This window comes from Scomber japonicus, chromosome 23 (genome assembly GCF_027409825.1).
Source record: "Scomber japonicus isolate fScoJap1 chromosome 23, fScoJap1.pri, whole genome shotgun sequence".
NCBI classification, from domain to species: Eukaryota; Metazoa; Chordata; class Actinopteri; order Scombriformes; family Scombridae; genus Scomber; species Scomber japonicus.
Genome location: NC_070600.1, coordinates 17,209,705 through 17,234,602, shown reverse-complemented (window position 1 = coordinate 17,234,602; position 24,898 = coordinate 17,209,705). Strand labels below are relative to the sequence as shown.

The window sequence follows — 24,898 nt, the reverse complement described above, 5'->3', positions numbered from 1 at the left end:
TGCAAAAGTAACAACTGATATACTGTGAAAGTTCAGATGTAATGCAAGTTAAGATCTTTGTTATCTTCCTCTTCTCTGTCATTTTATTATACACTCTAATTGGAACTAGAGGCCAAATTTCACTGCCTTCAGTGTTGCCATCTGCTGTGTTGCTGTGTAAGTGACAATAACATTTCTTGAATCTCGAGAATCTTGAATGTGTGAACTTTGTGTGAATTTCAGAGGTATTGTGATTGCATATTAAGTCTTGTTATGATGCAAGTGGATGTGAATTCATCCTAATTAAGCAGTGTGAAATATGTACTGGTCTGGAGGAGAATCACAGAAAAAATCTGTGTTGGGATCAGTCAGAGTTTAAACAGTCACACAAACATAGCGCAGGCACACTCCAGACACATGTTCATGCATCTAATGCAGGCCAGCCACAGCTAATAGTCAAATATAAAACTAACAGATTTAATAATGTTAATTAGACAGACAGACAGACAGACAGACAGACAGACAGGCAGGCAGACAGACAGGCAGACAGGCAGACAGACAGACAGATAGATAGATAGATAGATAGATAGATACCACCATCTTTACCTCTTTGTCATTTCTCCTCCCTCAGTCCTTTGTCTTATGGTCCCCCATAATTCACTAGCTATAGTTCACTTTTTACAATCCGGCTTGCTGTGTAGCACAGCAAAGTAATAGACTATTGACTTTTTGCCGCATATTTGCAAATAGGCTTGTACAAGGGTGAAATAAATATGAAACTGTTATGCTTCACTGATAATGTCTTCAGTGTACCTTTTCGGCTGCAGTCATCAATACTTTCCTCAGCCTAAAAGAAGGAGCTGTATCCACACATAGTTCAGTTCCATTAAAGTGATACCAGAGCAGTTTTGATGCTCTCTGCAAAGTATCGTGCAGTGAGACAAGTCTGACTAGGGTTGTCTGTGCTGTGTGTTAGCCTGCCTGTCCCCATTAGACACTGGGAGATTGACACAACCCCCCCACCCCTTTTCCCTTTCCCCTACAGCCCAGATGAAGCTCTGTGAACACTCGCAGGGTGTGAGCAATAATGAATCACTATTAGCCTGGGTCACACTGGCTGACAACCAATTTACAGGGAAGGAGAGGCTGTAGCCAGTGACATCCAGGTAAATGAGAGATTTATCCTGAAGTAACACAGGTATTTTCAAAGCAGCTATCATAGACGGATAAAACAGATTATTTCTTATCTCTGGATGTTTGTCTGTTTACCTGAAGTCATTTTGAAGTCTGCAAGAGTTTTGCAGCCTAAATTCAGGTTTTCTTGGTGTTCAACTTATCTGACTTTGTCATAAGTGGGTACATTCTGACATCTAGTGGTGTTCAATAATTACAACGGGAAAAGTTGTGGACTGGTTTCATTTCAGCGTATACTGTGTGTGACAAATATTTACTTGATATGTGGCTCACAAAGAATTACGAGACAGCACCAGCTGGATAAAATAATAATAATAATTTCATTAATAACACACGGTTTCACATAATTCTACAAAGCTCTGAAACTTTGGTCATACACTTATTACAATCAAGGTGAATGATAATGTAATGCAATGATTTCTGATGTACATTATGAACACCATAACATTACCAACATTTAGATAGTGTTTAGTGTTGATGATGTACTGCACCAAACATCAATGCATTAAACTCTTTATTGGCACTGACGGAGGCCCAAATAACTCTGAATCATTCAAGGAGGGACTAACTAAAACAAACAGACCATCTGTATTGCCAGTCTCATGTTAAAAAACGATTGAGGCCATAAACTGAAGGAAATCATTAAAAGTATGTTTTGGAAATCTGACTTTAAATTCTTCTTGAAGGTGACAGGATGGCCAGATTGCTCCATCAGTGGGTGGTAAGACTGCAGGTTTTCTCTCTAATCATTAAAGTCGCTATCTGCACATATGGGTCAAAATGAAAAAGCCCAAGATTCCATCTAAAAGTGATAACAATAGATTGGATTTTTTTTTTTTTTTTTTTTTTTTTACAGTATCAATGTCCTGTCAGTATATGTCACTGATCCCTGCCTGTTCATTAGCAGCCCAGTGGGAGGTAAACATAACTAATAAACTATCAAATTATCAAAGAAATCACACAGCCAATAAACAAATAAAGAAACTTGATCATAATCTGTCAAATCAGTGTTCCATAGTTTTAAAGACTATAGAGGTTGTCAATGTTTGTTCAAATTCAAAGTTGGCAAGAGGATCCCTCAATGTGACACCTAACTGTGAGTGTTTTGTGCAGAGTGCAGGACTCTAATCAGACAACATGGGGGACAATAGGGCCAAACACAGCTCATTGTCACCCCTCAGCTCACTGGTGTCCGAAACACCCCTGTGAGGAGACAATCACCCTAACTTAATCAAGAAACAAGAAAGGCAATGTGAAGCTGGAGATAGGGTCAACTGGATTCCAAATGGAAAGAATAAAAAAAACATAAAGATAAAGATAATAAATAGAGTCTGCACAGTGACTGCTCTGAAGTTGAACTATACATTAATCATAGAGAAAGAAGTTTTTTCCTCATTTGTCTCTGTCTAGTTATTGTTCAGTTCTTTGGAGCATAAAGAATTGCAACAAAGGCTTGCCAGACAGTTCCCGCTGATTATAAAAGAAGATGAACCCTCAAAGAAATATGAGTGTGATTAAGGATTTCACTACCAGAACAGAACTAAATCAAACATTCACAAGTGTTGTAAAGCCAAGCATTATCATAAAGTAATTTAAATAATCTGAGACAAATTTGAAAAACAAAATGAGGCAAACTGCTGTAATTTGCTGTCAAATGATTGATTAAATTACTAAATTAGTTTGTTGAACACTCGCTGCATAATGAACCTTTAACAACAAGCAAAAACTCTCATTAAAGTAACCACTCATCTACATAATACTCAACATTTGGCATTAGATGTATGTATACTAAAATAGCCACTAGATGGCATCATATGCTGGGAGCTGTTGTGGTGCCATCATGGAAGCTCTCCTGTTATTATGAACATATTTGAATTTCCTTTAATTACAGTGCATTATTTGTATTTTTCAGTTTTAATGTCTCTAATTTAATTTGTTAACTTAAAGTGAATGTGAGGATGTAGTAAGGGTGGGTCACACAATGTCACAACAAAATGTTCAGGGAATTGTTAACTTACTGAAAAATAAGCCTGGTATTCAACTAAATGTTAAATACCAAGCCATAGCCCCAACGCTCACTGACAATAACCTTTTTTGTCGAAATAACTGGTAAAAAGCCCCAATATGGATCTTTCTGGTAGCTGAGTAATTAGGCTGTGTGTCTAGGATCACAATGTTCCTTTTGAGTCCAATATTGGACTTTTGTTGTGTTCCTGCCTCTCTCTCCACAGTGGACAAATAAAGGTAAAAAATGCCCAAAAACACAATCTTAAAAAGGAACACTGAAGTAGCTTTCATTTGATCGTTAGTCTTTGGGTAGACTGGTCTGTTTTTTTGGCAGACAGTCCTTGGTTTGATATATTTGCCCAGAGAACCTTTCTTTCACCTAAGTAAACTAATAGCTGGGTCCCTTATGGACAGGGGCTCTCCATTGGACAAATAAAAGCCTAAATGTGTATAAAGTGTATAAATTGGGACTTGACACTACTTTTTGTGGGAGCAATTTTTTACTATTTTGTCTACAGTTGTCCTCTCCACTTTCCTCATTGGTTAGATAACAATAGAAAAATAATAATTTAATAAGAAGAAATTGCAATTACAATTTTTGTACGTTTTACAACTGTGGTAGCCTGTATCCCACCCAATCAAGCTCATATAGGTACATCCATGATTTTGACCTGTAGGTGGTGCTGCAGCAGGTAAGAGCCAAAAAATGACCCGGAAGGAAAACACTGAAATGTGCCGACAAGTTTAAACAACATGGTGCCTCCCTTCATATGTCATGCCGGGCAGTAGTAGATCTGTTTTAAACTAAAGTAAAACGTTTCCTAAATTAAATATATTTCTATCACATTATGGGTCTGTTTTAACCGTTAAGACAAGTCAAGAAGAGTTACCTAATGTCTGCATCTGTGGTTGTCAGACTGGCAGCAGCCCCCAGAAGGAAGGTCAGGTATCTATGCCGGAGATTGTCCACCGACCAGCCGGGGAATGGAGCTCCTCAGCCGGCTGCTCCGCTGGACAGCGAGCCGGCGGCGGTGCGGAGACCCAGAAAGGACCCAAGCGACCGCACCGTTCTCCTCTTTCCCGGCCAGGGCAGCCAGTTTGTGGGCATGGGTCGGGGACTTTTAAAGTACCCTAACGTTAAAGAAATGTTCACAGTAGCCCAGAGGGTCCTCGGGTACGACCTGCTGTCTCTGTGCCTGCAGGGACCTGAGGAGGAGCTGCAGAAGACGGTTCACTGTCAGCCGGCTGTGTTTGTCACCTCTCTGGCTGCTGTGGAGAGGCTGAACCACGAAAACCCCAAGGTAAACATTCATACTATAGGATTATTATAACTCCTTTATTTATAGATTAAAGGATAGGTTCACAATTTTTCAAGTCTTTTTCAAAACAATTAGTCAGGTGTCCTTGAAAAATTGTGAACGTATCCTTTAATTATTCAAGTCATACAACCTGCAAAATGCTCTACATGTGTCTCCAGTCTTAAATAAAATGATTTACTTTTCTTTTTTTTCAATGTTTAATGTAATTATAGGTTGAATATCTTTTGTTTCTGGACTTTGTTTCTGGATCACATGATGATTAACGGAATAAAAAACATATCTTAAATGTATTCTTTTAGACTTCTTCCTTATTTTTTTACATTTTCTGGACAATTAATTAAACCAGGAAAGGCAAAAGTCATCTTTGTCTTGATTCAATATAATGTGGTTATTATTTTTAGTAAGTGGCATTTTAATCTTATACTTGGTCAAGGTGGAGCTAATGTCAGGAACTTAATGGAACCAGGTAGTTTAACTTTTCTATATTTCTATAACAGTGCATCTTATTTAAAACAAGATGATCATACTGAATGTGTTGGATGTTAAATTGTTTCTGTAAAGTGATTGTGACATGTGTTTTTCAGCAATTAAGACCTCATATTTATTCTTTTGGCAGTAGTTTGTGTGTGTGTGTGTTTGTATTTTAATTTTTTTAATGTTTTAAACTTGTGTCCACAGGCCATTGAGACATGTGTTGCTGCTGCAGGTTTCAGCGTTGGAGAATTTGCTGCATTGGTCTTTTCTGGTGCCATGAACTTTGCTGAAGGTAAGCGAGGCAAAACAAAACTGTTGCACTGTTACACTGTGGCTGCAATATCAAATCAATATTGTGTATTTACCCCTGCTGTGTTCTCTAGCTTTGTATGCGGTGAAGGTGCGTGCAGAGGCCATGCAGAAAGCGTCAGAGCTGGTTCCCAGTGGAATGCTGTCAGTAATTGGTAGACCGCAGGCCCAGTACAAATATGCCTGTTTGCAGGCTAAAGAGTACTGCAAGAGTGTTGGGATTGAGGAGCCAGTCTGCTCTGTGGCCAACTATCTGTTCCCTGATGGCAGGGTCATTGCAGGACACCAACAGGTATGGGGTCTTTTCTGTCATGGAAGAAACCAACTGTCAGCCTAAGAAAGGATTTTTTGGATAATACAGCTCTAAAAGTATCAATTGAGATGTTAAAGCACTCCATGACCTTGTTCTTTTATCTCGATTACAGTGATATAACTCTGTATATGTGTGTCATGAAAAAAGTCTTACAATTTTACAATTAATCTTCAAGTCTCAGTCATGACAATTGCTGTGTGCTGTGTTGTTTCCCCAGGCGCTGGATTTCCTCCAGAAGAACTCGAGGCAGCTCCAGTTCATGAGGACCAAACCTCTCCCAGTTAGCGGAGCCTTCCACACTGAACTGATGAAATCAGCCACTGAACCCCTCAGAGAGGTTCTCCATCAGGTGGAGGTAGGTCAGCTGTGCATACGTTGTGTCTGAATTGTGAGTGTGGTTGTTCCCTAAAACTGTGATTCTCAAACTTTTTCTGCTATTTCTTACTGCTGCGAACCTGGAAAGCATGTTGCGTAACTATGACAACCTACCACTGTGAGCCACAGCATAAAAGTATCATTTAACATGGACTTTAATGTGTTAATTTCAACGTCTATTGCTTCTTTGTTCTGCTTTGTCATGTTTTAAAATTTAAGAAATGCAGACATTGACAAAACTTTTTAATATATTGACAATGCAACAATCCTTCACCCACCCACTTTGGTGACCATTGCTGAAAAGTAATGTTCAATCTGAAATGAGCGCTAATTTACCTGTAAAACAGAGATGAGATTTATCTATCCTCTATACAATTTATGGCAAAAATGACACTCATAACTGCTAGAACAGCTTCAGCATGCTTTAAACAAAACTATCATCAACCTATGAAATCAAACATCTCACCTAACCTCATCAATAACTATATAATAAAAAAAAAGACTACACACAATTCTTGGAAAAACTTCACAGCTTGAATAATTAAGTACTTCATCTAACACTGAGATTTCTCTTTCTTTCTCTTCTACAGGTTCGTCGTCCTGAGATCAGCGTATACTCCAATGTGGACGGCAAACGCTACATGAACAACAGCCACATGCGTCGACAGCTGGTGAAGCAGCTGGTGTCACCGGTCAAGTGGGAGCAGACTCTACACGAGATCTTCGAGAGGGTGCAGGGTGAAAAATTCCCTCACACCTATGAGGTCGGCCCTGGAAAACAGCTCGGTGCCACGCTTCAGAAGTGCAACAGGAAGGCCTTCAACTCGTACGCGCATGTGGAAGTCACGGCTCATGAGGACTGATGACTGATGATGCCGAGACGTGGACTCAGTTATGAAAAAAGCCAACCAGAGGAAGTTAAATGAGTCTCTGTGCTCATTTTATCTCAAACAACCCGACTCGCAAGACCTCTTAAATATTCGAGCTCCTGTGGTTGCTTCTTGATGGTCTTGTTTGTGTATTACTGTATAACTGAATAAATGATTTTTTTTTTTTTTAAATTAATGAGACCTGCAAAAAATGTTGTCATTATGAAGTTTATTTGCATTACGTGAAAAAAGCATTTTCAAATTTGAAACAGAAAGTCCAGCTCCCTTCATTTTATATTAAACCAGTCTACATATCATTTGTAAAAAAATTATGGCCTCTTAAACCAGTAAGAAACTAATCTGAATACAAAAGACTGCAGACCAGCAACAGTCCAGTCATGGGAAACAAGCACTTTGACATTAATACAACCGTGAACCAACATTTTAATGCTACAAAACACTGACCAACTCCTTCAGCAAGACATTCCCAGTTACCCACAAGTATACTTTTACTCCCCCCCCCCCCCCTCTCTGGTTGCCAAGAAGTTGTGTGTTAAATTCAATACCACTTATTAAATTAACATAAACAGTGAAGTCAAAGTAAACAGCAGAAACAAATCACTTCGCAATTATTCTCACTTGTTTGCAAACATATTTTTGTTAAATATTTAATGGCCGAAAGACCTGCTCATGGCCACTTAGGCTTTCCCTTCCTTCCATAATACACTGAAAACGGTCACTGCAGCCACCAGTGCCACAGTCACCAGTGCTCCTCTAGTCCAGCCAGTGCAAGTTGCCGCTTTAAAATTGGACACCTGTGAAATGAAACATCATGAATCAGACTTGGACTGAAAGGAGATAAGTATTATTGAAAAAACTTTTACAGGTTCTTTATTTTTTGTTGATTTTACATTTATTTCCTGGGGTGATTTTCAGGTAATTACAGCAGTGTGGGTGGTACAATTTGGTACAAATGATAAGAAAAATGGCGGGAAAGTTGGTTGAATAGTAGTTATAAAATTAAAGGACATGTAAAATGAACCATTATTGAATTGTTGTTCTCAAGTGTGTGTGTGTTATTATGACAAATATAATGCCAGTGTTACCCAGGTCTCACATCTGAGGATCCCCTGCCCAGGCGCAGTGCTTGCTATCCAGGCCTTCACTGCAGCAGACAAGCCCTGGAAGCTCCATAACTGACTGTGGATCTCTCTGTGAAAGAGCAATACCAGGTCACAATTTCCTAAATGCTTAGTTAAAGTTAATAACATGAAAAGGTTAATTGATTTCGCTTTACCGATAGATGTTCCTGGTCAGTGCCTGAGCAGGTCTCAGTATGTGCAGAGGGATCGGTAACAAGTTGAGCTGTCGACTGGCCCACTCCTGGTCCAGCTGGTCTCCGATTAGAGCCAACTGGCGACCAAAGACCCGTGCAGCCCTGCTATTGATCCTAAAGGAAGAAGAGGCAGGACTCTTGTTCAGTTACTAACATTTGTTTTTCTCACTGTGTAAACACAAGGTTTACACAGTGTCAGCCATTGTGTTGTGAGAGTTTATGAAAAATGGAGGTATACAGTGTTTATTTTTGTGACATCATGATTCTGAAAACAAAAACCTTTTTTTATTGTCTATTCCTGGTACATGGTGTATTGCCTGAGGTGTAACCTGTCTGAGCTTTATGTTTTTATTATGAACTAGAACAGTGAAGCGGGGAGGGGCCTGTACCTGAGATTCATGTCATACAGGCTTCCAGTGTCCACCTCACTAGGTCCAGCCTGGAGGGAAACGACACGACTTGGCTGTCTTGTTTGTTCTACCATCTTGTTTTCTGAACAGGGAACAGATATGCAAATGAATCATTTTGGTATTTGTGATGGGAAAAACACCATAAGCCACACAAGACAGGTAATGGCTCCACTGTTTGAAAGTGTTGTCCTTGCGTGACTCCCACCATTTATAAACAGGTTGTGTAAACACTAGGTCATGTGACCAGGATAGGTGGCGGCTGTTACCGGAGTGAATATCCATGCTGATAAAACTGGCTCTCCTAGGTTTGAAGAGATGACATCATCAGTTGGATTAAGTCCAACAGTTGTAATCTGCTTACTATATGTCGCCACAAAAGTGTGTTTCATCCCTAAAGTTGATGTAATGTTCAATTAGTTCATAACCACAGACATGTTTTATCATCATAATTCTTAATAATGGGTTTTATCCTAACAATCAGTCCTGAACAGGTGTGTGTATCCTCCTATGTGCACCTGCCCTCAAAACCAGTTTCTGTTGGATCTACACTCATGTGACTGCATGCAAATTCCTCATTTCCATAACTCAAATTAAGCAAACTGCTTTTTGTCCTCACAATGATGAAATAAAACAGTGATGACTTGAAACAATCTGCTTACTAGTTTTAAATATGTTCACTTAATAATCCTGAGTACAGCTAGTAAAGAATTTAAAAGGATTTTTTTTGTTTTATTACAGTAATTCAGCTTTATGTTTATGGCAATTTGAAAGCAAGATATAAATTGAATTATAGTCCTCAATGTAACGATATCATCAAAGCTCAGGTTGCAAAATAATACCCAGTCCACAGTTTTTTGAGTATTAATCATGTAAAAGCCTCCAACACCTTGCCATATTGTCATAACAAAGAGATGAAGTCATCCCTCTCACCCAAAGCAAACAAAGGTCGTTTTGAAGATCACTCATATAAGATTACACATTAAGCCTATAGACAATCATTCATTTTGAAAGAAGACTAACTACACATCCATATAAGCTTTATGCAGTCTTTTTCTATTGTCTTAAACTCATGTTAGATATAAATCGAATAGGATTGTAGGTAGTAAACAGGTAAAAATGAAAGTAAAATTTACCTTTTGTGTAGATTAAAGTGGACGCCGCCCTGTAATACACATAAAGACATTGTTATTTGAAGGTTTGGGAAATTAATTAAAGAAATATTTGTAAGTATTTTCCTGCACTCACAGCAGCGTCCTTTAATCTCGTTGCTCACAGGTAACTGCCTGAAATATGACTGGAGCAGCAGGAAAAGGTGTGGCCTTTGTCTTGCTGCTGCTGAGGGTGACCACCAGGGACACAATCACAAAATGTGGGAAACCAATTTGAACAGAAGATATAGTTTTATTTATTTATGAATTGATTTAGTCTGTTCTGTTTAAAGTAATACATATTCCATAAAGTAAACAAAAAACAACATACAGAACTACATACAATATTTATCTATCCCTCTTTTTAATATTATATGGCAGAAAGGCAGAAAGATATGTACTTAAATTTTAATGATAGTTTGGTTTAGCCTGGAGGGTGAAATGTATTGTATTAAAAATATATTGCAAATAGTAATAAAGCTGTAATAATTTTATGAAGACAGTTTTATATTGTTGATCCAGTAACACTGTACAACACATGTACACCTGTGATAGTGTCAAAACATTTTGGATTGATTACATGCACGGCTGGCAACCAAAATACAGAATAATGTTTTTTTTTATTTGTTAATTTTAGGTAAACCAAAAAAAGAATATATACCCTATGTAATAAGATTGTAATAATGGGATTCCATATACACCATCATATACACTGAGACTACATTCTTGTCTTAATAGTGTCTCAATGAAAAGTGTCCATATGGTAGTACAAGACAACCATCATGACACAAATGCAATTAATAACCTGAAAATGTCATAACTTACAACTGATTTATGACACTAAACTCATGTTACTAATAACTGATTAATTGATATGGTTCTAAAAGTTAACAGGTAGGTCTACATGTTATTTAATATTTTTGTATAGAAGCTAACATGTGTCCGGTAAAGTGTTTTCTTTCTATTACTCTTTTTTAAAATAACACAATGTAAACACTGTGTTTGGTGCTTCAAGTGGCTCAGTTCTGGGTTCTTAGCTCATTGCATTCTTTATTTTAAGATTTTAAAAGGCATTTAGAAAACTGTAAGTCTCAATATGTCTTTCAAACCTATCCAAAACCTAAAATGTGCTTTTTAATATCTCTAGAAATATTATTATCAGCAGATACTTTCTTGGAACTCAATATTTACTGTATTAGTAAATAAGTAAAAGGTCTCCAAACAATTGCCTGTTCAAAAAACATAATGTGGTGTCACACTACAGTATATGATCTTTTTGTTTAGGGCTGTTTCAAAATATTACACCTGGACTTTTAGAAGAGCAGACTCACAGGTAGACATCTGGGTTGTCAATATGTGCTTAAATAAAGAAAAATTGCATTCATTTTCTTTCAACTTTGTGAAATGTGGTTGGGGCAGTTTTTTCTGGTTTGGATGAAAATTGTGAAAAAAAAGAAGAAAAGATTAATGAATGTGCTGTATGTTAATGTAAAACAGCATTTTATTCACAATGAAACCACATTTTGCACATATTTTGCTATTAATTACTCATCTTTGACATGCAGGACCACAACCACCTATGTGTGTATTTTAGTTAGTGTAGTTGAACTTCCATACATGGAACAACACTGACCAACACTGACCCCTGCTGGTCAACTGAGGTATTAATCATCGTGCTGACGTCACTGCGTCCTCCGTTGCTAGGTTATTCTCCCGGATAAGCCAAGCCCAAAACGACGTCGTTTCAGGTTTTTGACATTTTTTGCAATCATTTCCCACCTAAAAAAATTACAATTAAGTGGCACAGTAGAGTTATATGTTTCGTTAAGTATTTTATTTCCTTTTTTAATAGCAAAAGACTTTGGCCGTGGTGGTCGCGTTTCGTCACAGTGTCCAGCTTCACGACGCCTGGATCAATAAATGTGGCTCGTTAGCTATTAATCTGCCAACATGGAGGCGGTTGTCCGTCGTTAGGAGAAGCTATCGGTGATGCTGACAGCCTGTTCTCCCGTTGAGAGTTTATCTAAAGCACAGCAGATGAGATTGCATCACTGACTGGGTGATGTCCGCCCAGCCTCTGCAGCAGCAGACCAGGGAGGATTCAGCAACCTGCTAACAGAGCCAGCCCCGGCTAGCTGATGCTGATGACTGGCTATTTCCTGAAATTGATTTGCAGGTTGGTGACTTGATATCAGCCACAGAAGCGATGCACAAATGCTTTGGTTCATACTGACAGGTTGCAGTTTTTGTGCATATAGTCTATTGTCTTTACAGTGCACTGTCATGAATCATATCTGTGTGTTTTACTGTCTGTTTACCTGTTATGTTGTGTTGTGCTCCACCCTAGTGGGAGGCACCATGGCCGGTAAGGTGAAGTGGGTGACTGATATTGAGAAATCAGTGCTCATCAACAACTTTGAGAAGAGGGAATGGGTTCAAGTCACAGAAAACGACGACTGGAATTTCTACTGGTACATATTTGCATCTACATTAAAATCATTTTTAGTCCTCAGACAATATTCTCTGCAAGCATCACCCAAATAGACAAGTAGTTAGATTATAGTACCAATACTACAACATAAAAAATATTCCATATTAGTTAAGGTTGAGTATGAAAGCAACTAGGAAATATAGCTGTCAGACACATGTAGTGCAGTAAAAAGTACAAAATTTCTCTCTGAAATCTAGACCTATAAAACAGGATACATGCAAAGTGCAAGTACCAAGAGTTGCAACAAATAATTATTCTCATTGTCGATTAATCTTATTTTCTCAATTAACCAATTAACTGCTTTGTCTATAAAATGTCAGAAAGTAGTGAACATTTCCGTTATAATTTCTTTAAATGTCCTATTTTGTTTGCACAACAGTAAGAAAAACCCAAAGATATTCAGTTGACTAGCAATAAATCAGAACAACTGCTAAAACAAGCTCATTTTTGTCATATTTTCTTATAAATATTCTAAAATAATTTTTCAATTATCAAAATAGCTGTAGATCTTCTGTCAATCAACAAATCGTGGCAGCCTCAAAAAGTACCTAAAGTTTGTTCCTTAATACAATACTTACTGGAAATGGTCTGCATATTGATTTTTGCTATACCACCATGCTTATTTTTAGGCTACATGTCACCATAATGCAGGTTTATTTGTACCCACATGTAGGATGAGCATCCAGACCATCAGGAACGTGTTCAGCGTGGACACCGGCTACCGCCTGTCAGATGACCAGATGGTTAACCACTTCCCCAACCATTATGAGCTGACCAGGAAGGACCTGATGATTAAGAACATCAAACGCTACCGCAAGGAGCTGGAGAAAGAAAGCAGCCCGCTGGCAGAGAAGGACGAGAATGGAAAATACATCTATTTAGGTATCTATTAGAGGGCTGAGGGGAGGGATGTGAGTAGAAATGCAAACATATTTATCCGTCAGCCTCCTTTTTTCCATTGTGGTAGACACACAAAACATCAAAATATTTCTCTAATAAAGCTGATTATGTATGAAGTATTCTCTTTGTGTTGTGCAGATTTTGTCCCTGTGACATTCATGCTTCCTGCCGATTATAATCTGTTTGTGGAGGAGTTTCGCAAGAATCCGTCCAGCACCTGGATCATGAAGCCCTGCGGGAAAGCCCAAGGCAAGGGCATCTTCCTCATCAACAAACTGTCCCAGATCAAAAAATGGTCCAGAGACAGCCGCACCTCAACGTAAGTTTACAAAGAAGTCATCACAACTCATTTTGTCTTTCTCCTTTTATATAAGAATGGACTGAAGAGCCTTGATGGCAAACAACTCATTTAGTACAGTAGTGTGAAAAAAAGAAAACTGTGTAACAATCAATAAATGATCTCATATGAGGAGAATCTACTCTTTTGAGTATTTGATTGCAAGGTTAGCACCCAAAAATGTCCACAGAATGATTCTTTTTAACATTAGTTTTGTTTTTTGATGCTCATCCTCTTGATTTTTGCCCCCAGGTTTGTAGCTGCCGCTCAGGGCAAGGAGGCCTACGTCATCTCCCTGTACATTGACAATCCTCTGCTGATAGGAGGGAAGAAGTTTGACCTGCGACTCTACGTCCTGGTGACCACGTACCGGCCACTCAAATGCTACATGTAAGCCCCTGAATATATGGAGGTTATAGCTTTTGTAGCGTTGCTTTGATTTATTGATGTTGCTGAACTTTTTGAGGATCCTCTTGTGTTTTTATTTGTAGGTACAAGCTGGGTTTCTGTAGGTTCTGCACAGTGAAGTACACACCCAGCACAAGTGAGCTGGACAACATGTTTGTTCACCTCACTAATGTGGCCATCCAAAAACACGGGGTAAGTCTGTGTATTATGTCTGGAATGAATAGTGGGAATTTATACAGTACACCAAATATTTAGAATGAATAAGTTTTAAGTTATATTGGATATTAAATAGAAATAGGATATGTTTTTTTAAAGTTTCTTTAGTTTCCCAACATTGTATAACTTCTGCTGCCAACATCTATAGTTAGACTGTGTGCCTTTAACGCAGGATGACTACAACCACGTTCACGGAGGCAAGTGGACGGTCAGTAACCTCCGTTTGTACCTAGAGAGCACCAGAGGAAAGGAGGTGACCGGCCGACTGTTCGATCAGATCCACTGGATCGTGGTGCAGTCTCTGAAGGCTGTGGCTGTAAGTGAACATGATCATGAAGCTTTTTTTACTTTATATAATGTGCTTATACAATAATGTTTGAAATCTGCACTCAGTCACATCCTTAGGGGTGCAGCCACATACAGCACAGAAACCACTAAACCACATGTTGCAGTCTTGCAGTGAGCGGCAATTGAGATTACATTGTTCCTGTTTGTTTTTAGTAGTGGGTTAGTATAACACTTTTAAACACACAGCTGCATAACCACTGCAATGTGGTGATGTCTTTTGTTTTTAGCACTCAACCAAAGTCACGCTTCCCTTTTCTTTTAAGTGATGTCTGATTCACTTCCCCTCTAAGGCCTTGATACAAAGCGATGATAGACTGGAGCTGTGTTGTTAATAGTTATCATTACTGGTAGACTTACTAACATCCTTCCTTACTTAATCAATGGCTGCTCAGTTGAAAACATTCCCGAGCACATCAGAATTCACCTTCATATTTCATTCTCTCTGTTTCCTCTTTCTCTCAGCCTGTGATGAACAATGACAAGCACTGTTTCGAGTGTTACGGGTATGACATCATCATTGATGACAAGCTCAAGCCATGGCTTATCGAGGTAAGTCATAAAATAAGGTTACACTCCCAAATAAAATCATTACGTTCGAACATTATTGTATATATACAATACAGTTGTCAACACATTCATAAAATTACCCAACCACATGGTCACGTTCCAACATTTTCAGGCAGGTATGCACATAAAAAGGATTTAATTGACAATGAGCCTAGAGCTGCTGTGTAGAAAAAAGGTGTATTTCTTAGCCTCGTGCTTGAAGACACATATTTCACTAAGCCCAGAGATGCTTCACATACTTGCACGGTGAGTTCACGTTCCTTTCCCTCGAGTGTGAAGCAACTTTAAATGCCCCAGAGGTTGATATTTGTGATTGAGCATTTGGACGTTTGCCTCTCTTTGTAGTGCTGAAGGTGTGTCTTTAACACTCTCAGTGCACTGAGTGGAAAAAACATGAAACTGTTTTCAAACTGTGTAGTGTAAAGAATACAGTGTAAGAAATAAGGCTTGTTGGATCGGTAACTTCTTTGAAATCACCTCTTAAAGCTTATTTTTACAGATCTGCTTTTATGTGATCTTGTCTTTTTATTGTTTATTGTCCTTTTTTATTGTCTTTTAATCTTTTTATCAAGTCATTGTGACTCATTGTCTTCTACAGTCGATCCTATTAATGTCGGCTTTGTTCCTTTTTGTATTGTTCTCCCTTTGCTTTGTCTGTTGCTACACAAATACAATTATTATATATATATATATATATATATATATATATATATATATATATATATATATATATATATATATATATATATATATATATTATATTATATTATTATTGTTATTGCAGGCTGATACAGGCTATTTACTGGCTAATCTTAATGATTGAAGATGATATGTCATTTTAAATAGGTTGCACTTGTCATCTTTGTGTTTCTGTATATCATGCTTGTCATATTTCACTGCACTCATTTTGACAGCTGCACAATAACTTGCTGGGTTTCCAGGCTACTTCTGAACTATTTCTGTTCACAGACACCAATCTGATCTATTTTGGTTGACGTGAAGTTGGTTTTAGGGCATTATCACTCCTTGGTGAGGGACCAAAGCAAAGTGTGCCACAAACCTTGTCATGAACAGTATCTTATTCTCTTTATTCCTGAAACTTCCACTGTCATGGTTTGATGTACACAAGTTTCCATTTCTCATTAGCATGTAGCGCTGTTTACGCCATCTACTAAAGTGTGTGTTTGGCGATATATCTCTCTCTGGACACCCATATAAGTTTCCAGTGTGTATCTTGTGGTTATATGTGTTTATGTGTTCATGTGCATAGCTATTAAAGCACATTAGCACCAGAATTTCCTGCTTGATAAAAGCTACTGTATGGGGTTAGGAGGAAAATGAACAAAGCTCAGTGCATTCATGTGCTCCACCCAGGAGCTGTGACTTGCTTATTTAAAGTTTGAAACTGAATCTCCACGTGTATCTCATTGCAAATGTAAATGTCATTCTCTCTATTTGACCCTCAGGTCAATGCCTCTCCCTCGTTGACCTCCAGCACGGCCAACGACCGCATCCTGAAGTACAACCTCATCAACGATACCCTCAACATTGTCACGCCCAACGGGGACATCCCAGACTGCCGCTGGAACCGCAGCCCACCCCGAGAGGCCCTGGGCAACTATCAAGTTCTGTGAGTGACACTTAAATCTGCCGTCACACGAGAGTACCAGCAAGAGGGCAGGGGGGGTCACACAGATACTAAAAATATCAGCCAAAAGTAAAAGTTTGCCCTCTCTAGTTACAAAGTTTGAGTTGTTATCCTCCAACTAGCTGTTTTAAGCCCTTCGATAGCTCAGTTGGTAGAGCGGAGGACTGTAGTGGTAGTACCAGGCATCCTTAGGTCGCTGGTTCAAATCCGGCTCGAAGGAGTGGCTTTTAAGTGTATGAATTATTAATGTGTTGTGTCTAATAATGGCTACAAGAATGAGACTCTTTGGCTGTAGTTGTTCATGCTGTCGTGTATTTAATAGGATTGGCAGCCTGTTAGCTTACACAGATGGATGTTTTGATGCCAACTCCAACCTTTTGGATACATGATAGTATTTGTGATACATTTTATTAGTGTTTTCTATATATAACCTGTTTGTTGTGCCATTTGATTGCACAGAGTGTAGGCTAGAGAACTGCAGTGGTTATAACTGCTCTTCTAAGGTCGCTGCTTAACATCTGGCTCAAAGGACTGACTTTAAACTGAAAGTCTGTATGAGGAGAATAGCTTGTTAACATACCTACCCATGTTATCCATAAGACTAAAGTCAGCACATGAAATCTAGAGTAAACATTTTCAGACATTAAGTAGATAGACTAGAAAGAGTGACTTTTAACTGTAACTGAGGGACAAATGAGCAGTGAAATATTGTACATTTACAACCAGTTAAGCTGGATTGGCTCATATGTCATGATATTATTTGATTATGCACAGCAGGTATATACCGTAATATTAATTGTATTCATTTTTATTTAATTGTAACTCTGGAAAGTCACTCCTACCTGGTTGTATTAGCCCTTCTTCTACATCAACTCCCTTCGATAGCTCAGTTGGTAGAGCGGAGGACTGTAGTGGGAATACCAGGCATCCTTAGGTCGCTGGTTCAAATCCGGCTCGAAGGAGTGACTTTTAACTGGAAAGAGGGAAAAATAATTTGCTCAACACCTTAATTTCAATTGCTCATAACCACTAAAAAACTTCTACAGAACAGTAAGCTCTTAATTGCAGCCTTTGTAATACAGCAAAGCAGACATGATATAGGTTGGTATTGCATAACTCTCCTGATACAGTGAAAGGGTCAGTGTTATCAGGGCTGGTACTGGCTTTGAAGTCTAAGTGAGCTGTTTCCACTCAATGCAGTCATCAAAGTCATTATGAAATGACTGTGATCAGTAACACACCAGTGGGTCCTAGTCTCATGTCGTTTGAGGTAGAGTAACAGAGATGCATGCTACCACCAGTGCTTTTTCATATGATGTTTACCATTGGTATCTCAGTTGCTAGAGTGGACTGCATCCTTAGGTCACTGGTTCAAATCCAGCTAGAAGGAGTACATTTTAAATATGTGATGTAATAGTGTGCTGAGTACACCCTGGCCTATAGTGTAATCTGTCCTGTACAACGTACCATAGCAATGCATGTTATACCTTTAAATCAACACAGGAAAGACTGGAGGATTCACTTCAGGTTTCACACTGTTACACTTTATATTCAGTGTTAAAGAACAGCACCAAAAAAACAACAAAAACCTGCTAATGACAGAAAACATGTCAGTTATCTTTGGCTGAATTAAAGCAGAAGAGGTCTGTTGTTGCAGCGGCAAAGATCATAACTCACTGTGCAAATCCAGTTTGAAAAAACTGCATCTGTTAAAACAAACTGTCCAACATCTGCTCGGCACAGGGGGATGGACCCTTCACCCTGAACTCTTTCTAAGCAGCCTCACCTTATCCTTGTTCACTGAAAAGTTGCATTTCTCCAGATGTATTAATTGGGAAAAATATTTTGATACCAATTTTCTTTCATTTTGTTGGTGCAAAGTCTGGTTAAAGCTGACTCTGCTCCACTTATTGTTCGATATGTTTTCTATCAGTATGCTGTTGAGATGTTATGAGTAGGTCCTGTACATTTTATTCTACTGAAGCAGTCACTATATCCCCATATCAAATATTTTTTATATCTTTGGAAGGACCGGCCTTTAATATCAGCTCAGTTGGTAGAGCGCAGGAGCATGGTGGTTTTTATTTTAGTGTTTCTATTCATAGCAATAACTTACATTATGAGCTTACAGTAAAGACAAAAGCATGTTTCCCCCAGTAGCCATGTGTTTTAACAACCTTCGATAGCTCAGTTGGTAGAGCGGAGGACTGTAGTGGGTATATCAGGCATCCTTAGGTCGCTGGTTCAAATCCGGCTCGAAGGAGTGGCTTTTAACTGGAAAGATGGAAGGTAATTATTGTACAAAAGAAGTGCTTCATCATGCTGCACCAGGCTGTTCACACGAAAAGTGGTAGTTCATCAGGGATGCAAATAGAGAGCTAAACATAAAGGTGTGATGACTTTCTCGCCTCTGCACAGCTGGCCAATCAACCAAACATGACGTTTAGTGGGTGTGAATGTTGTCAGTTTCACACAGTTACAGAAATTGCTTGGCACATTTCCTGTCCCCCTAATCTGACCTCGGAAAGGTGTGTATGCAGCAAGGGAGTTTCTGAAGCTATTCAACCATCTAACATACTGAGTATACTGGCCCCTTTATCTGCAGCCTGTATGGCAGTCAATGACTCAGCTACACTGCACAGGACCAGTGTTTGGGCAAAATAAAGTTTATATAATGAGATTATTTATCAGGTTAACAGTAGATGACGCACACCAGGTATATACCATTATTTACCTTGTATTTATTTTAATTTTAGAAATTCTACAAAGTCATTCTTGCTTACAGTAAACACACGGACATTGTTGTATTAGTAGTATTTCAACTCCCTTCGATAGCTCAGTTGGTAGAGCGGAGGACTGTAGTGGGAATACCAGGCATCCTTAGGTCGCTGGTTCAAATCCGGCTCGAAGGAGTGACTTTTAACTGGGATGGGGGCGGGGGGGGTAGATTATTTGACCATTTGTGATACCAAATTGGCTCCTAACTGCCAAAAAAGTGCAGTTGGTATTACACAACGCTCCTGATACAGTGACAGTATCCCACGTCATTCACTGATCCAAACCTTTTGTTAGCAGGTTTGTTAGTGACCTTTATTATGTGAATCATGTATTGGTCAGCTGTTACTAATCAAGTCTCTGCAGTTCATCATGAAATTAGTGTTTCTGTTATCAGTGACACTCCAGCAGGCCGTGGTCTCGTGTCATTTGAGGTGAGGTAGAGTATTAGTAATAGTAACAGAGATGCATGCTACCACCAGTGCTTTTTTACAACATGTTTGCCTTCAATATCTAACTTGGTAGAGCGGACTGTAGAGGCAGAAGCTGGTTCAAGGAGTACATTTTAAATATGTGACATAATGCTGTGCTGAGGAACAAAGTGCACTCAGTCGGTAGTGTAATCTGTAGGTGATAACTTGTCCTGCACAACGGACCAATGCTGTGTAAGTCTTTCCTGTGTTTACTTTTAGCTTTAAATAAACACAGGAAAGACTTTACACATTTTTACACTGTATTTTCAGTGTTAAAGAATAGCACCAAAAAAAAGCCTGATAATGACAGAAAACATGTCAGTTATCTTTGGCTGAATGAAAGCAGAAGAGGTCTGTTGTTGCAGCGGCTGAGGTCATAACTCACTGTGCAAATCCAGTTTGAAAAAGTTGCATCTGTTAAAACAAACTGTTCAACATCTGCTTGGCACAGGGGGATCAACCCTCCTGCCTAAGAAACCTCACCTTATCCTTGTTCATTGGTGCTCAAAAGAGTTGTATTAATCCTTTAATGCTTTAACAATAATTTGTTGCTTTCCTCCAAATGTATTAATACACCGACTTTCTTTAAGTTTATTGGTTGAAAGTTTGCTACTGTGATGTTATGAGCAGGTGCTGAAGGTTTTTCTACCTGAGTAGTCACTATTTCCCTATATTTTCCCCATTTTTTTCACATATTTAAAGGAACTAGACCCTAATCAAACTCAATTTTGTTCTAGTTGCTCACACATATTATTGTGTTGAAGTAATAAAGAGAAAAATATCCTCCTTCGAGCCGGATTTGAACCAGCGACCTAAGGATGCCTGGTATGTCCACTACAGTCCTCCGCTCTACCAACTGAGCTATCGAAGGGGAGGTTAGTAGGCTTTAACAGACCACTGAGCTATCGGTCATGCTTTGCATTCAGTGATCTGACAATAGGTGCCCCATTCTGCATGGTTTAAACACAAGAGTGAGGGTAGTGAGTGCGTAGGCCTTGCTAAGGGGGGGCAGGGTATTGTTTGAGTAAATCCCCTATTTGTTCCACTTCAAAGCAAACAAAGAGGGCAACAAGAATTCCCCCACCTCACTACGTTACTCATCTGATCTGGTTTCCTTCTGCGTGTGTCACCAGGTACGATGAAGAGCAGGCGCAGAGCGAGAATGCGGAGCGTGACCTGCGGAGCCGCTCAGGCCAGGCCCTGGGGTCAAAGGGCACCAAGGGGAGCGCAGGCATTCGCCCCGCTGCCGCAACCTGGAAGTGAGGTGATATTGCTGACTCTTAATGACTTCCTGTACATTACCACAGGCTCCACCAGTGGGGCACTGGGAATAAAAAAAGGACCACCTACAGTAGACTCTCTATTTTTTACCCCAACTAACTGTTGGAGGACTGCTCCATCCCTCCAAATTTCACTGACGCCGGCACAGGGGTCACCAACCCTACTGAGAGGAGAAAAAACAACATTGTCATATTTGGGGAATTTTAAGGGCTGGAGAGTTTTTATGAATGAATAGCTAAAAATGTAGAAAATTGTGTTGAAAGAGTTAAGTAAAGGGAACTCAAGTTTGTTCTTAAAGCCTAACATCACTTATGATGTCTCAACAACAGGTCCTAACCCAGGCCAAGTTCTCTTTGAAGACAAGTAAACTCCCTAAAAGCCTCAAGCCAGAAGATAAAAAATAAATCAAATTTGGAAGAGGAAATTCCTAGACAGAGCTCTCTGCTCTGGCTTGGTGTGCAGTTGGAGTCGCAAATGGGAAAATGGCAAATAGTAATCGTAACAATAGTGGAAATACAAAAAATCCAAGGTGAAAAAGAAAGGATTAAAACAAACTGAACTATGCATGATGACCGAGTGACACTTTTAACTTGACCTGCCACATCGGTGCTAACAAGATAAACTGTACGTAAAGAACATATTAAAAGGGACAAGAAATGTAACCAGAGTATAAAGACATAATGTACTGATAGGCAAGCGATTATATAGAAATAATAACACTAAATGTGTAGAGACCCCAAACTAGAATTTAATAATGTTTTTATATATTAGTTATCAGTATGTATATTCAGGGGATGGGGGAGGGATTAATTCAGATTGATTGTACTCAGTGCAGAACCCTATTGCACTTTATGACTTTATTTGTGCTTAAATATGAAACATATTTGCCATGTTGCAGTTTGAGTTGAGATCCGCTGTGCATCTCAAATCTTTCTTAAGAAGTTATATTTGTTGGGAATGTATGCATACTTAGCTTAGCAGGTGTTTATGTCCTGCAACTACTGAAAGATTGAAGCACTGATAATGATTATTCATTCACCTTTTGTAATACACCAAAGTAGGGCTGAACGATATTTGAAAGGAAAAAAAGAGATAGTTTCTTTTTTTACTGTATAAATTGCAATAATGTAAGTTATGTACTCACCATTTAAAGTCAGTTTTTGACTTCCGTAGTTGATCACTCAAGTAATCCATTTTGTTTTTTTCCCTTCAATTTGACACTTTAATTTAATCTTAATAATCACTTTGCTTACTCTAAATGAATAGGACAAGTCTGTGAGTGGGTGAGAAGAAGGTGATTAAAGGTGAAGGGAAAACATTGAATCCAGCTAAATGATAATATTCATCAGATGGACTAGACTGTCTTTAAAATGAATTTATATATTTTTTTCAATCCAGCATTAAAATGATTTGCAGTATGGAGTGCACCTAATTTACCTTTTTTAATGTGACTATTACACGTTCATAAAGTATGAAACAATATCTTTCAGCCCTACTCTGATGTAGAATCCCATTTCAAACTAAATGCTGCTTTTGTATGCCAAATGTTTGCCAATTCTTTATTTAAAAATAACACGCAGAAGCAAAATTCTGTAACAGGCCTCTTAATTTGCTCCTTATCGATTTATGTGCTTTATAAAATTTCAATTTAACTCGTTTTTGTCTCCTGTCACTTCACTGTGGTAAGTGGGGGGCCGGTAGCCTTTGATGACGACGGACCTAATCTGTCTGGAGTTTAGATTAATCAGAGGTCAATCCTTCAAAAAGGCACGGCAACAAAGTAGGTCTCTGCATGGCACCATTACTTGACCATGAAAGTTTGACAGCCCCACCTCCACCATCACACCGCTGTTGCCCCTGGAGCAGCTTACGATATGCAGAATACTGTATAAGCCACCTGATCTGAAGCAGACTGTTCGCCACATACGGTACTTCCTCACATTTACTGAGAGATTAAATAAACTGAGGTATTATAGCTGGCCCATGCCAATTAAGACTCTGGATCGATGTGGGGCTAGTTTCTTATCGCTGTTTTTCTTTATCGTGGTCATAAACCATATTTTGTGTACATGACGTGAAAAGCTTTGTCTGTTTTTAGCTTGACATTAATGAGACCTTTCTGTACAAGAATGTCATTGTTTCGTTTTAATTTGTGTCTTCCTGTCAATAAAATATCCATATTGGTGCTGCCTTGACAAATAGATCATATTCTTTTTCAAGCAGGGGTCTAAAAGAGAAATTGTGGTGGAATGGCCCTTTAACTAAACAACATCAGTTTATTTGCAGGATTCTGTGATATTTCTGTGTTAATTACAAAAAACTGAAGGGTCTTTTTCTGATTTGTAGACAGGTTTGTACAACTTTGCATTACAGAACAAGTTTGTAAATGCAGGGGAGGGGGGGGGGGAGCCACAAACTTGTTCTGTAATGTGTCATTGAGAGAAATATGAGACAGTTTTGTACTTCCTCTTTCTAAAACAGTACTTTTTGTCTTTATCTTTCACTATGTGTTTGCATACTGTCATTATCATTTGCTGGATATTGGTGCATGGGAAAATACATGAATTGCAATAATTACAACACTTCATTTACCAGTTAACCATGTGCCCACACTGCTACTTTGTTCAACTTTTATGCAGACTGGGACATTAATAACCCCTTAACTTCCTATGTCTATCCCCCCAGATTGAATTTTTAAAGCATTTACATGACACTTACATAACTGGAATTATAGAACAGTCCATTGTGTGTGTAGATGGGTTGACAGGCAGTTAAAGTGAAAACAAACCTTTCCTCATTTTGCTCACCGACCCCTGCAAACCTCTCCAGAAGGGCCCCAGATCTCATATTGAAAACCAACAGGGGGCCTCAGGGCAAAGTATCCAGTGGAACTTTTTAGGGGATGTGACGTCAGACAGGCGCGCCTCATCGTAGTTCGCGAAGTTAGACAGTTTCACACAGCGCAGGACCGGAAGTGTAGTGATTTCAAAATAAAGAGTTGACTTATGTTTAGACAATATAAGTTAAATGTCATTTTATCTTCAACAACAGGATTTTTTCAGACATTTCCAAGTATTTATTGTTACTGATTCATGTATATTGCATGTCCTGCATTCAAAATGTTCTCACTCAAGAAAAGTGAGACATTATCAGCTAAATTTACTTTGACAGTCAAAAGTAATATGTGTAATATGTAACAATGGTCCTATCAGAGTTATAATACATACATGTTACATTGTTTGTATATTATGACAGATACATTCACATACATGTAAATTCAAGTTTGCATTATTGGTATGCATGTCACAACAATATTGCCAAAGCATCAAGAGTCAATTAAACAAAATAACTATCATAACATTGGGACTAAATATTGGGCAATTTAATTTACATTCACATATAAGAAGATTTTGGATGTATCACTGAGCTACGTGTAGCTAATTTTAATTATTTCATATAATGTTTGGCAGTTCTGTACCAAGGCACAGTGGAATAAAAGTGTCCTGATACTTCAATTAAGTACAAGTAGCAAAACCACTGCGCACAAATACTTGAGTGCATACAATGTACTTTAGCTATTGTAAAAGTTACCAGTGCTCAGTCAAAATCACCTTTGTCACTATGTCATTTCACTATGGGATAATACGTATGTTACAAAAGGCAACAGTATAATTTCTATATATAGTTGGTTGGTTTACAGTATTCATTACACTGCATCATA

General features: G+C 38.6%; 2 protein-coding genes, 1 long non-coding RNA gene and 5 other non-coding genes across 8 annotated transcripts; 6 read left to right on the top strand and 2 right to left on the bottom strand.

Annotated features, from left to right (window-relative positions):
- Window positions 1-3,944: 3,944 nt before the first annotated feature.
- mcat (malonyl CoA:ACP acyltransferase (mitochondrial)) lies at window positions 3,945-7,017 on the top strand. Its single transcript, XM_053313993.1, has 5 exons — window positions 3,945-4,481; window positions 5,178-5,265; window positions 5,357-5,574; window positions 5,813-5,950; window positions 6,561-7,017. The coding sequence occupies exons 1-5, from the start codon at window positions 4,074-4,076 to the stop codon at window positions 6,831-6,833; spliced, it is 1,125 nt and encodes a 374-aa protein (XP_053169968.1). The 5' UTR covers window positions 3,945-4,073; the 3' UTR covers window positions 6,834-7,017.
- A 42-nt stretch (window positions 7,018-7,059) lies between these two features.
- Window positions 7,060-8,576, bottom strand: LOC128353365 (uncharacterized). Its single transcript, XR_008320858.1, has 4 exons — window positions 8,565-8,576; window positions 8,137-8,289; window positions 7,946-8,051; window positions 7,060-7,654 (listed from the first exon to the last, which is right to left on the bottom strand). It is a non-coding gene; the product is annotated as an uncharacterized LOC128353365 (long non-coding RNA).
- A 3,515-nt stretch (window positions 8,577-12,091) lies between these two features.
- On the top strand, window positions 12,092-21,312 carry ttll1 (tubulin tyrosine ligase-like family, member 1). Its single transcript, XM_053313982.1, has 9 exons — window positions 12,092-12,204; window positions 12,898-13,106; window positions 13,263-13,443; window positions 13,714-13,851; window positions 13,953-14,061; window positions 14,258-14,401; window positions 14,896-14,982; window positions 16,467-16,630; window positions 21,030-21,312. Exons 1-9 carry the CDS (start codon window positions 12,092-12,094, stop codon window positions 21,157-21,159), a joined length of 1,275 nt encoding a protein of 424 aa, XP_053169957.1. The 3' UTR covers window positions 21,160-21,312.
- trnay-gua (transfer RNA tyrosine (anticodon GUA)) lies at window positions 16,782-16,868 on the top strand. The gene is given in 2 exon segments: window positions 16,782-16,818; window positions 16,833-16,868. It is a non-coding gene; the product is annotated as a tRNA-Tyr (tRNA).
- Window positions 17,524-17,610, top strand: trnay-gua (transfer RNA tyrosine (anticodon GUA)). The gene is given in 2 exon segments: window positions 17,524-17,560; window positions 17,575-17,610. It is a non-coding gene; the product is annotated as a tRNA-Tyr (tRNA).
- trnay-gua (transfer RNA tyrosine (anticodon GUA)) lies at window positions 18,825-18,911 on the top strand. The gene is given in 2 exon segments: window positions 18,825-18,861; window positions 18,876-18,911. It is a non-coding gene; the product is annotated as a tRNA-Tyr (tRNA).
- On the top strand, window positions 19,474-19,560 carry trnay-gua (transfer RNA tyrosine (anticodon GUA)). Its single transcript is given in 2 exon segments — window positions 19,474-19,510; window positions 19,525-19,560. It is a non-coding gene; the product is annotated as a tRNA-Tyr (tRNA).
- On the bottom strand, window positions 20,681-20,767 carry trnay-gua (transfer RNA tyrosine (anticodon GUA)). The gene is given in 2 exon segments: window positions 20,681-20,716; window positions 20,731-20,767. It is a non-coding gene; the product is annotated as a tRNA-Tyr (tRNA).
- Window positions 21,313-24,898: the final 3,586 nt, after the last annotated feature.

Excerpts from the sequence above, each read along its gene's own strand:
- mcat (XM_053313993.1), top strand. The coding sequence starts at position 4,074 with ATGTCTGCATCTGTGGTTGTCAGACTGGCAGCAGCCCCCAGAAGGAAG. Across the intron at positions 5,266-5,356 it reads TGCCATGAACTTTGCTGAAG|CTTTGTATGCGGTGAAGGTG; the intron begins GTAAGCGAGGCA and ends TGTGTTCTCTAG. Across the intron at positions 5,575-5,812 it reads TCATTGCAGGACACCAACAG|GCGCTGGATTTCCTCCAGAA; the intron begins GTATGGGGTCTT and ends TTGTTTCCCCAG.
- ttll1 (XM_053313982.1), top strand. The coding sequence starts at position 12,092 with ATGGCCGGTAAGGTGAAGTGGGTGACTGATATTGAGAAATCAGTGCTC. Across the intron at positions 13,852-13,952 it reads CGGCCACTCAAATGCTACAT|GTACAAGCTGGGTTTCTGTA; the intron begins GTAAGCCCCTGA and ends TTTTATTTGTAG. Across the intron at positions 14,402-14,895 it reads AGTCTCTGAAGGCTGTGGCT|CCTGTGATGAACAATGACAA; the intron begins GTAAGTGAACAT and ends TCTTTCTCTCAG.